The following is a 13,946-nucleotide window of genomic DNA, read 5'->3' on the forward strand; positions in this document are numbered from 1 at the left end:
CGGAGGCAATGATAACTGCTCAAGACCAGTGTCGTGTAAATGGCACCTGTGAAATTGTAGCTGTGGCTCTAACCAATGTCATGTAAATGACACATGAAAAGTGCCCATTACACACTCGGAGCGGTTGGTGTTAAGAAGGGTACCCAGCCGTAGAAGCCATGCCAAATCAGACTGGAACCTGGTGCAGTTTTCCAGCTTACTAGTTCCAGTCAAATTGCTTAACTCATGCCAGCATGGAAAGCGGATGTTCAATGATGAAGATGATGATTAGATATAAAATGAACTAAAAAATTTCACAACATGATCTAACGACCCCAAAAGAAATTTGGCATGGAAACCAATACAATATAATTTCTAACAGTCAAAATTTTAAGACACTTTCAAAAAAACTTCCAAGAAATTATTCTGAACATAGGTGCAAGCATGGCTATGTAGTAAGAAGTTTGCTTCCCAACCACATGGTTCCAGGTTCAATCTCACTGGTGGTACCTTGGGCAGGTGTCTTCTACTATAGTCACAGGCTGACAAAACCTTGTGAGTAGATTTGGTAGACAGAAATTTAAAGAAGCTCATCATGTATGTATGTATATATACATATGTGCATGTTTGTCCCCCACTTCACAACTGGTGTTGGTTTATTTATGTCCCTGTAACCTAGCGGTTTGGCAAGAGTGATCAATAGAACAAGTACCAAGCTTTACAAAAAAAGTATTGGAGTCAGTACATTTAACTAAAATTCCTCAAGGTAACCCTAACCCTAGCATGGCTGCAGTCTAATGACTGAAACAAGGTTAGTTAACAAAGGAAAAAAAAAAAAAAAGATATCAGAAATCAGAATAACATTTCCATCAAAGAATGTAAAAGTTATCCAATACATTCAGCAAAAATATTTGATTCTAAGTCACAACTGGAAATGCAGTGTGAACATTTTCATAGGTGTCTGGTTACTGTCACCAGAATCCAATAGTACCCAGCCTGCCTCAAGGAAATACTTACGTAAGATATAAGACTGGCACAGCTACACTAAGCAAATATTTGGTTATCATAGTCTGCTTAATAAATACAATACCCTAAGCAATTAATTTAGCCACAGCAGATCAAATCACTTTCTAAACAAATGCAATTCAGAAATCATAATTAATGAGATTTGGCTTTAAGCCATTCATTCCAGAACACCAAAAATGAAAATTTCATAAAAGGAGCCTTTTATAGGGAGCTTTTATAAGCCTAACCCTTTAGCATCCAGATTACTCTGTCAAACGTGGAACATATTTATTCACATTGTTTTGAATTAATCATGTATTGTCTCTTTGAAACTTCAATGATATGAGTGTTTAGTTTTAGAATGACATAGTAGGATAGATTCTAAGAGGTCAGTGTGAAAACAGGTAGAATATTTGGTCTGGATACAGATGGTTTAAATGCTAAAGGGTTAATGATTATAGAAGCAGAAGACAGAGCGTATAGTAACCAAATATTATGAATCGGTTATGGATATTGATAGAATAATGGCTATGCATGTCGATACTCTAAACAAAATAATGGCTAGTGCCAAATCATGTAAACTTAGATATATGACACCTGATGACAGAGAGAAGACTATCTGAAATACAGGGTAATATAGTACTACAAATGGAAAAAAAAAAAAAAAAAAAAAAAGATTGGACGCCTTCAAAGATCATTCCATTGGTATAAGAACGGAAACTTTCTTATGTAGTTTTTTGATTTATAGAAGAGAAATAGGAAAGAAGCAGAATGCAAAGAGTAACTCAAAACAGGAGCCTAGAACCAGCAATAGTCCTTGAGCTAATCTTAAGAACACACCAGACCATGCACAGAAAGAACCAAAACAAATAAGAGATAGATTAAGTGGATCAAACAGTAGAAAGTATATTTTGATATTTCCCCTGAAATTGTAAAAACAAGAAAAAAAAAAAGAAAAAATGAAGTGAAGTGTTTAGTAAAATGTTTAAGCAACAAATGTCACAGGATATGTTGAAGCAGTGAAAATAAAAAACAAAACAAACTCTTTAAAAAAAGATGGCATTAAAATGATTGGCATAAGGAAATGAGTAGGGAAAGGAAAGGGGGAAGGTAAGTTGTAAAGACATGGAAGAGCAACAAGATAGGACTCAAGAACACATTCAAAAGGCTTCAGAACACATTCAGACAACTCACGCTTCCGGAATCCTACTAAGGCATCAGTAGAGTCATCTGTCGTCCCACCTGCAAGCATTTCACAAATATGGAGTCAGCGGGGTGAGATGGTAGCAATGTGCAGTGTTTTGTATCTTTATTTCCAGCCCTGCCTGTCCCCTTTAATGCAATTTGGTTTACATTAAATCGGAGATAATTTCATACCAAAGTTATCAATATGTGAAGCAATATTCAAAGTAAAAAAAAAAGTGAAATGCTGAACATGTAGTAAAATGAGAGTTTACCAAGTTGATCAAAATGCTTTTGATTCTTTTCATATATTCAACCAGAAATTTAAACACTAGAGAAAACAACAAGAAATTTTTTTAAGAAAACTGGAATGATAGCAGCAAATCTGAGATATGATGTATGGTAAAATACAAGAGAGATTTATGAATGAGTTGTGAAATAGTTAACATGTGCAAGATTCAACTAAGACTAATCATTTCATACAAAATCACCTCTCTGTCTCTCTATCTCTCTCTCTTACAGTTTTTGCTAGCATGAGAAGTGATGGTGCATATCAATGTTCTGCACTATATTTGAAAACAAACAAACAAATTACTCCCAATGTTAACTTTTTAATGCCAACTACAAAACAAAAACAAAGACACATGCATCACACATACAGATGTATATATATTCTTTTACTTGTCTCAGTCATTTGACTGTGACCATGCTGGAGCACCACCATTATTCGAACAAACTGCCTGCAGGACTTATTCTTTGTAAGCCTAGTTCTTATTTTATCGGTCTCTTTTGCTGAACCACTATGTTACAGGGGTCTAAACACACCAACATTGGTTGTCAAGTGACGGTGGGGGGGACACAAAAACAGACATATATATATATATATATATATATATATGTTTTCTACCTTGACTTTTTTCCCATACATATCAACTCGTGTATTCCTTTTCAACCTTATATATATATATATATATATATATATATAATGTATATATATAATCATCAACATTTAAGATCTGTTTTCCATGCTGGCATGGGTTGGACAATTTGACAGAAGATGGCAAGCTGGAGGGCTGGACCAGGCTCCATTTGTCTGTTTTGGTATGGTTTCTACAGCTGGATGTCCCACCTAATGCCAACCACTTACAGAATGTACTGGATGCTTTTTATGTGGCACCAGTATGAGTGCCTTTTATGCAGTGCCAGCAAGGGTGCTTTTAATATGACACCAACACAGGTGCTTTTCACATGGCACCAGCAGGGTCACCAAGTAGCTTGCAAGACAAAAATCTTCTTGGATGAGAGAGGAGTGGAATTAAGAAGACACATACACATATAGACACAATAAAAAATATCCCTTTCTGCTACAGACACAATCACAAACATTCAAAAAACATCTTTAGCTTGTATAAAACTAGTCCAGCCTATAAACTAAAGTAAAGAACTCTGCATTCTGTGTGATAAATGGGAATAACTTCAGTTGCTAAATTCTACAAACATCTAAAAGCTTTTAAGCAAGTTGCAGCATGCAAAACATAAACAACAGCTAGCAGAGAATTATCTAATTGAATGAGTCAACTCAACTGCAGTCAATTTTAGATGACGTCCAAAAATAACTGATTTCACATCATTGTTGGCAGTGATAAATCTCCATACAACAGTAGTTCAGTTAAGAAATCTAACAGTAGTTCTCAACCTTTTCAATACCAAAAGAGCTTTCTCTCTTTCAATCTTGCAACTTATTTGGTACCACACAAAAAGCACCAAGTACACACTGTAAAGTGGTTGTTGTTAGGAAAGGCATCCAACCATAGAAACCTTGCCAAAACAGACAATTGGATCCATGCCATCATGAAAAATGAACGTTAAATTAATGATGAAGAATTTTCAATAAGCTGATTTAATTATCTAACAAGAAACTCTTTTTCCTAGTTTATCACAGTATTACAAGATACAGGTAAATGAATTATATGTAATGGTCTATTTTACACTGCAACCTTTTAAAATTTTTAACACGGTGAGATTGAACTTGAACTCATGTGGTTGGAAATCAAACTTCTTAACTACACAGCCTTGCCCATGTTGTATGTGTAAATATATATGTATCATCATCATCATCAACATTTAATGTCTATTTTCCATGTTAGCATGGGTTGGGTGGATTGATGGGAGCTGGTAAGAGGGAGAGCTGTACCAGCCTCCAAATATTTGTTTTGGCATGTTTCTATGGCTGAATGGCTTTCCTAATACCAACCACTTTACAGAGTGTAGTGGGTGCTTTTCTCGTAGCACCAAAGATTTTGAACACAGTAGAAATGAACCCAAAACCATGTGGATGGAACGTAAACTTCTTAACCATATACCCTTGCTTGTGCTGTACGTGTAAATACATATGTATTTGTATGTGTAAATAAATGTATAATGCATGTTTATATGCATGTGTGTGTGGTGAGAGAGAAGTGAGGGCAGAAATTTGCATACATTGATGCTGACGATTATTAATGTACTTGGTCATAGGGGAAAAAACAAGTGAAAACTGAACAAAAACTACAAAGCATGTAAAATTATTTCTTCAGTCTATATCAATAACCATCCAGGTATAATTTTTTGGGTTACTTTAGCCATGTTCAAAAAGTGTTGACACATACAAGTAAATTTAAGGCAAGAAATGGGACAAAGAAAATTTTTTGAGCAATTTCTGGTTTCTAGAATAAAATAAGAATAAAAGTTGAATTCTATAGGTAAAATAGACCTGTAATAAATAAACTGAGATTCGGTTTAGTTACTTGGAAATGAGTGAAAAATTAACAAATACATTAAAATGCTAAAGTTTATAAAAATTTTGTTCAGACACAATATGTATCTAAAAACAAATTATTGCATCTACACATGATATATACATATTACACACAGACATACATACATATATATTTTCAAATAAAGAAAAATTATCAAAAGTTGGACATGTACAGTGATACAATTTCTTACAAACTCCAGAAGAGACATCTGAATAAACTCCAGCAATAATTACAATAACATCAAACAAATTAAACAGCAAAAGGAAATGATCACATTCACAAAAATTAATTACATTTCAGAGAAAATTTTCTTAATCAATGAATAGAGTCTTTATGTCAACCGCAATATCTGAATGGTACTTGTTTATTCAATTTTAGAAGAACGAAAGGTAAAGTTGACCTCTAACAAGATATGAACTAGGGATGTTACTACTACTAATAATGATTTTGAATTTTGGCACAAGGCCAGCAAGTTTGGGGAAAGGGGTGTAGTCAATTAGATTGACTCCCCCCCCCCCCAGTACTAAACTCGAACTTATTTTATCAACCCCCATGAAGATGAAAGGCAAAGTCGACCTCAGCAAAATTAGAACTCAGAATGTAAAGACAGATGAAATGCCACTAAGCATGTGACCCGGCACACTAATGATTCTACCAGCTCACTGCCTTACTACAATTAATAATAATAACGAAAATTTCTAATACAAAATTCTGGGCAGAGGGTAGTCAATTACCAAACCTAGAAGTTAAATGGTAGCTATTTCATCAACCCTGGAGTTATTTGAACTCAGGCTACAAAGAGATGTTCTTTAAATACTATCAGGATATTTTATCCTTTTGCACCACTAATTGTCATCCACTTTCCTTAATAACTAACACAAGTACAACACTGGCACAGCTGACTGGATGGATCACAGGACTTGACTGGTGTTAGTTTATCAAACACAAAAGGAAGAATGGCGAAAAAAAAAAAAAAATCGCAATAGGATTTGAACTCAGAACATAAAGTGACATAGCTAAACACCATAAGGTATTATGTCTATCTTTCTATTGTTTTTGATCATCCTTATTAACAACTATAACTGTTTATCACATATGCACAAGGCCAGAAATTTACAGAGTGATATTAGTTGATTAATTCAACTCCATTAATTAACTGCTAATCAAAATTTAATGACTCCAAGAGAATGACAGTCAACGTTGAACTTGGTGGGATTTGAACTCAGCATACTTACCACAGGCATCTTTCGGTATCTGATTACCAAATTCACTCACAAGGCCTTGGTTGGCCTGGGCCAATAGTAGAAAACACTTACCCAAAGTGCCATGCAGTTGGACTGAACCCAAAACCATGTAGTTGGAAAGCAAGCTTCTTACCACACAGCCATACCCGCGCCTATACTATAACAAAATACTGCATGGTATTTTGTTTGCAGTGCCAATATCTTAATATATTGTTCCCGATCCTTTTGATGACACATCATATTATTCAACCTATTTTTACATAAACATCCAAAACCGATATTGACATTTCACAAAAATGTGAAGATTATTTCATTTCAGATCTAAGACTATATGATAGCTTATTTTTCTTAATTTGTATATATGCTGGAGCAAATTATAAATAATGAATATTTATTCCCACTAAAAGAAAAAATATATATCATATTACTATATTTTTGGTTATCTAAAATGAAGAAGTAAGGTATAACAAAACCAGGTAATTTACAGTGATAATTCTACCATCCAGTGGAATTTGTATGAGATACAAGGGAGGTAATTATGGTTAGGGATAAACATTCACAAACGGGAGTGGAAGAAAGTTAACACGTGGAAAGCAACTAGAAATAACAGTTTGGTAGCTAATTAGTTTGAATCTTAGTTACAAGAGACTTACTTAAGTAAGGGTACAATGTAATTATCTTTAACAAGACAGAGAGGTTAGTATTGTTGTTCACTCTCATGTCAGCACTAACTGAGGAGAATTCAGATCAAAGTTGTCAAAGCATGACTATCCTGTTCTCCTCTCAGTCATGACATATCAATGAATACATTATCACACATTACCTGTGAATATCATTATCTAATGGGCCTCAACTTACTTTCAAAACAGTAAGCTTTAATATGAGAAAAGATTAGGCTGTTCTTTCTTCAAGTTAAGCAACCATGCAAGAGGACCAGAGAATCTTTCACTGGATCTCAAGAGAGTTTTAGGAGTCAAACATGTCTAGTGACGTTGTCTGAGACCATATGTTAAAACTGAAGCCATTCTAACCATTTAATAATATAATATAATAATAAAACTGAAGCCATTCTAACCATTTAATAATATACAAAAACCACTGTATTCACTCAAATTCATGAAGTGTTAACATTTCCACTGTACATCTGTGACTAGGTCACTGGTATATTTCCACTGTGACTGTGTTATTCGTTGAATATTTTGAGGTAGGACACCATATTATTTCTGCTTCAGTTAATCAAAGGTACTATATCAGATTATTTGAGAAAAGCTATTTGTAATGGGATGACTTATTAACTAAGATGACATTATTTAGTACATATGAATTAAAACCCAATTAATAGATTTCTGAAGCCTGCGGCATGTAGAGACATTCATATTTGCTACAGTGAAATATTTCTTTTTATAATATATACATACAACACACACATATATATATATATATGTGTATATGTGTATATATATATATATATATATATATATATATATATATATATATATATTATTGACATCATAAGAATTTATAAACATTCAAGAAAATATGAAATAATTCTTTCTTGGAACAGTGGGTTTTAAACATGCATAAAGCTATAAATAATGTGTAAAGAATGGTTCAAAACACCTTGTAAACCAAAGTTTACAAGCTATTATTTATAGCTTCAGGTGTACTTCAAGATCTAATGCCATCCACACCCAAATGATATATATATATATATGGAAAGCGGACGTTAAATGATGATGATGATGATGATGATGATGATATATAATATACAGAATAAAATATAGATTGTAGTGGCTTCTCTTATACACACATACATACACAAAATTTTGAAATAATTGAATATGGTTTAACCCTATCATTACTGCAGCTGTTAATAGAAAAGTTCTTGTATTAAATGTAAACTGAAGTGTTCAGTTCATTAAGAATGAGAAAATAGCTTCAACTATATAGTTATCTCCAGTGAATCTTCTATACAGAATAACATCCACACTGAGCAAGTCTGATAGGATTTGAATGTAAAGTTAGATATTTCTACCAGCATTAAGGGTCTCTCAGTTACCAGTTTGGGGCAGATACTGAGACATCAACACTGTAAGAATACTGCTGAGTTCATGGAAGTCAAATCTGACCATGTAGGGCAGAGGAAACTTTCAAGAGTTAGAAATCTTCCGAGTAACAATTGAGGACAAGCCAACATGTTGTTGATCCTTGGTATAACCTCCACCTTCGACAACCAATGGGATCCTTGGCAAACACTATCTAAGGAAGTAATCATAGATTACTGCTAAACAATAGGCAGTTTATGATCATCAAAGAATAAATGAAGGGAAACTGATAGAGCTGGAGAATATAATTAACAAGAACTTTACAAAAGAGACTTGAATGAAGCAAAAGAGAATTCATCAAAGATGATTGGGTCATCATCCTACTACCACCACAACAAAAGAAATAATCTAGTGACCAAATATTGCAAGCAGAGGTTGAAGTAATAGTAATATTTCTGAAGCGAAGAAGTCTGTGATAATGTGGAAAATATTTCAGTTGAACTGACCCAAGATAGTGGGTAAGTTCATGATTTGTAATCTCTTGATTTGGCAGGCTGGAGAATGGCTTTCACTACTACCATTCTTATCAAGAAAGTAAATCTTTAACTGTGTCAGAAATGTCACACAGTAATTCTTATTAGAGATAAAAGTAAGTTATTATGAACAGATTGAAACTTCCAGTAAGAGATGATGATGGCTGACAACCAAATAAATTTTCAAGGCAGCACATAAGAGATTTTCAGAAAAAGTATGGCAGAGGTAGGAAAACAACTTTATAAAGTGGATTGATCTCCATGATAGCTGTAAAGAATAGAGAGAAATGTCAAGAAAGCAACAGAAAAATATAATCCCCCGTTTTTGTTCAACACACTGAGTTAAAAGCAAACAAGATATAATGTGATATTTTGTGCAGGATATAATACATTAGCATACTGCTTGTGCATATAAAGTACAATTACACTAAAACTACCATTTATATTCTTTTAACACCTAAGAGTAACTTCTAAATATTACACTTTTTTCTCACTACAGTAAGGCTTCAGAAGGTGTAAGAAAGTAAATATTTTAATTATGCAATTTCAGCTGTTTTTCTGAACAAGAACCACTGAGGAGTTTCAATTCTAAGTTTATATGAATCGTAAGATATTTGTGATAAATAAACAAAGCGATTAAATAAAATAAATTCAAAATTTTCAAAAATTTGTTTAAACAAAAGAAAAGATTATAAAGCTATTAGATAAAATTAGAAATTTATTTGCATGCAGAATTAAACTAAAACTGCACTGAAGTCAATGTTGACTGCTGAGGTACTCTAAGGCAACAGATAACCGAAGAATAAAACTGTTTGCCACCTATTATTCTTGAATTGTTTATCACTTACATTTTGTATCAGGTCCATCAGGAGGAGTTGCAATTCCAAGCTCCTTTGAAGACATCCAGGCAGCAAAGCAATCTGACTCTTCCAGGTGAATTATCAGCAACTGGCACAGAATCAAGAGGCGAATACAATAAACACCAGACAAACCCAGATATTAGGATAAGAAGTTCACAAACATGCAAGTAATTCTCACCAACCAACCAGGTTAGATTGGAATTAAAAAAAAAAACATATTCTCATCAACAGTTTACAAAAAGTTAGACATTGATGTGTGCAGAAGGAAACAGAAAAATAAAAATACGTTATCAAAATAAAGTGATAAGTCTGAAGATCACACTAAAAACATCTTTTTTTTTTCTATTTACTTCAATAAATTTTCATTTTAATAAAATTTAGATACTGTTTAGTTTTTATGTTTGTAATTTGCTTATTAATAAACCCACACACACAGAATGCTATTTAATCACCATTTTAATTTTCTATAAATTTCTGTTATTACTATAATCTAGCATTCAACCACACCTGTAATCTGATCACTGGCCTCTTATCTAGAAATGAATAAATAATGTATATTTTTACTGTATCTAAAAATTAAAACAGAAAGAAACAAGAGTACCAAAATATGACAGTCACTGTTCAATGAAACAATCTGAGATCAATCCTCTTGTTTATACCATACAAGAAATTTAAATAATTCTTATTACATACTGACTTAAGAAACAGCCAGTGAGAGTAAGTTATAAACAGCTATAAGAAATAATCTTCACCAAGGTTTCACAAAACACAGTTAAACACAATCAGTAAACTAGTCTAGAATTTAAGTACCAAGGGATGTTAAGCTATGATTTTATGAGTAATGGCAAAAAAAAAAAAAATGTAGATGTAGAAATAATTTTAAGAGAATATTGAAACCCATAAACTTTTAAGCAATATCTAACTATGAAGAAAAACATTTTTGTTTGTACTATAACTTAAGTTATTAGCTGACATTAAATACATTAAAATATCTAGTTTAAAATATGATTGTCACTATCTGTTTAATAGTTGTTCATGTACAAACCAGTCTTATTTTGCACAGAGAAATGAAAATTACTGCTTCAAGTCAAATAAGGAAAAGCAGCCACCAAGATGAGACAGAAGAACAAATAGATTTAACTGAATTAACTAGGAGATAAAACACAACAACCTTATCAGACATGTATCATGATAAAATGTTATTTATTGAAAAATATTCACTGACAAGCCTTTTTGTAGCAATATTTAAGTTATTTTCGTATGATCTTCATAACTATATTTTGGCTGGGTTTATTAGATTTATAACAAAAAAAATTGTAAAGTGAAAAGAAAAGTTTCTTTTTAACTTATAGAAGAAAACTTTATTAAATGATTTCACAGATTAAGGTCCAATATCATTAAATAAAAACATTGAAAACTGTTAGCATGCAATCGCAGACAATATTATACAGCTCTAACAAAAATAAAAATGAAAAGAAAAAAAGAAGAGAAACTCACCCCTGTTTTAAGATCTACTGAAAACCAGTTTGGTACATAAACCATTTTGAACCTTTTTTTATATTCTTCTTCTAAATCAGCTTTTCCTAATTCTTCTACTTTCCGAGCCTAAAATGAAGAGACATATTTTATAACCTGATTATACATTTATATAGATTGTCAATACAACATAATTTACATCCTTAAAGTTTGCCTACATATCTGACCATGAGACAGTATTACTTTGCTTAGATACAGGTGAAGGTTGGCAACAGGTAGGGTGTCTTGCCATAGAAAATCTTCCTCAATGAATTCTATCTGATCCATACAAGCATGGTAAAGTGGATGATAAAAAACATGTGCAGGCATAGCTGTGTGGTAAGAATCTTGCTTCCCAAATACATGGTTCCAGGTTCAGTCTCACACCATATCACCCAGGGCAAGTGTCCTCTATTATAGTCTCGAGCTGACTATAGCCTGGTGAGTGGATTTGGTAGACAGAAACTGAAAGAAGCCTGTCGTATCATCATCATCATCGTTTAACGTCCACCTTCCATGCTAGCATGGGTTGGACGATTTGACTGAAGACTGGTGAAACCGGATGGCAACACCAGGCTCCAATCTAATTTGGCAGAGTTTCTACAGCTGGATGCCCTTCCTAACGCCAACCACTCAGAGAGTGTAGTGGGTGCTTTTATGTGTCACCCGCACGAAAATGGCCACACTCGAAATGGTGTCTTTTATGTGTCACTCGCACGAAAAACCTCATGTGTCACACGCAAGCCGGCCCAGGGGCACCGGCAACGATCTCGTTCGAAAGATTTCATGTGTCGCCCGCACATGAGCCAGTCCAGGGGCACTGGCATCGATCCCGCTCGAAAGATTTCATGTGTCTCCCGCACATGAGCCAGTCTATGGGCACTGGCAACGATCCCGCTCGAAACATTTCATGTGTCATTTATACATATATATATAAATATGTGTGTCGTATATTTATAAATATATGTGAGTCTGTTTGTCCCACTTCTACTACTTTACTTAACAACTAGTGTTAGTGTGTTTACATCTCTGTAACTTAACGGTTCAGCAAAAGGCACCAATAAAATAAGAACCAGGCTTTGAAGTCGAGTCATTCGGCTACAATTCTTCAAGATGGTACATTAGCACCGCTGGAGAGAGAGAGAAAGAGAGAGAGAGAGAGAGAGAGAGAGAGATAGAGAGAGCATGTGTGTGTGTGTGTGTGTGTGTGATTAAATGCATGCATGCATGCATGTGTGGAAACACGTCAGGCTTTGGGAAATATTAACTTAGTTAGAAACAGGTGAGAGTTGGTAGCAGGAAGGGTAACTGGCCATAGAAAATCTGTATGCACGAATTGCATCCAACCCGTGCAAGCATGGGAAGAAAAGTGAACTTTACAATGATGATGATGATCTATCAGGACAATATGAGTTAGTTGTCTGATCTTTTGTTTCGGTTATCAGATTGTAGCCAGTACTGGTACCTGTTTCATTGGTCTCTTTTGATGCACTGCTAAGTTACGGGGGCCGCAAACATACCAACACCAGGCATCTTTCAGTTTCTTATTTCTTTATTGCTCACAAGGGGCTAAACATAGAGGGGACAAACAAGGACAGACAAAGGGATCAAGTCAATTACATTGACCCCAGTGTGTAACTGGTACTTATTAATTCATCGACCCCGAAAGGATGAAAGGCAAAGTCGACCTCGGCGGAACGTGAGCTCAGAACGTAACAGCAGACGAAATACCTATTTCTTTACTGCCCACAAGGGGCTACACACAGAGGGGACAAACAAGAACAGACAAACGGATTAAGTCGATTATATCGACCCCAGTGCGTAACTGGTACTTAATTTATCGACCCCGAAAGGATGAAAGGCAAAGTCGACCTCGGCGGAATTTGAACTCAGAACGCAGTGGCAGACGAAATACCGCTAAGCATTTTGCCCGGCACGCTAAGGTTTCTGCCAGCTCGCCGCCTTCTTTCAGTTTCTGTCTACCAAACCCACTCACTTGAGTGCTATGGAGCTATAGAAGACTGCCAAGCAGTGGGACTGAACCCAAGATCATATGGTCAGGAAGCAAGCTTCATAACCACACAACAATGTCTGTGCCTTCAAATAAAAATATGAAATAACGGAAATAACAAATATCCATGTATCTACTCAACAGGAAGGCACCTACCCTTGTCATTCTATACCTTTAATTTCTCAAATGGCACAAAGCCACCCACACTCAATTTGCTTGGTGAGCCTGTCTGTGCTGGTACCATGTAAAAAAAGCACTGGTGCTGGTACCATGTAGAAAGCACCCAGTACACTGTAATGTGGTTGGCATTAGGAAGGGCATCCAGCTGTAGAAACCATGCCAAAATAGACAATGGAGCCTGATGCAGCTCCTGTCAAACTGTCCAACACATGCCAGCATGGAAAATGGACATTAAATGATGATGATGATGATACAAAACAAAAGCATGCTTTACTTCCCTGAAAGTCTTGGTTGTAGCATATTAGATTGAATATACAAGTGTGATAGTTAGCTACAATGAACAATGTCTTTGGATTAAATGATCAGGTATTTATTGTTGGTGTTTATATACTAGCTCAGATTGATTATCAAGTGCATTCCGACCATGACCATCCTGTCACATTTTCAAACATAAAGTACCTGAAATCACAATATCAGATACATCCTTCTTTTTTTTCATCATCATCATCGTTTAACGTCCGCTTTCCATGCTAGCATGGGTTGGACGATTTGACTGAGGACTGGTGAAACCGGATGGCAACACCAGCCTCCAAT

The 13,946-nt window shown here is 34.7% G+C and overlaps 1 protein-coding gene across 2 annotated transcripts in view; it reads right to left on the minus strand.

Moving 5' to 3' along the window:
* Positions 1–13,946, minus strand: part of LOC106880026 (WD repeat-containing protein 48) — a 142,239-nt gene that overhangs the window by 27,938 nt on the left and 100,355 nt on the right. The window contains exons 12-14 of one of the 2 annotated variants that reach the window (XM_052971221.2): positions 11,144–11,251; positions 9,635–9,734; positions 2,179–2,226 (exon numbers count right to left, since the gene is read on the minus strand). In XM_052971221.2, the coding sequence (XP_052827181.1) occupies positions 2,179–2,226; positions 9,635–9,734; positions 11,144–11,251 (256 nt within the window). The remainder of the gene's footprint in view (positions 1–2,178; positions 2,227–9,634; positions 9,735–11,143; positions 11,252–13,946) is intronic. The other variant, XM_052971222.2, reaches the window with a different exon arrangement.

Source organism: Octopus bimaculoides, chromosome 10 (assembly GCF_046866305.1).
Source record: "Octopus bimaculoides isolate indiv1 chromosome 10, ASM4686630v1, whole genome shotgun sequence".
Classification (NCBI taxonomy): Eukaryota; Metazoa; Mollusca; class Cephalopoda; order Octopoda; family Octopodidae; genus Octopus; species Octopus bimaculoides.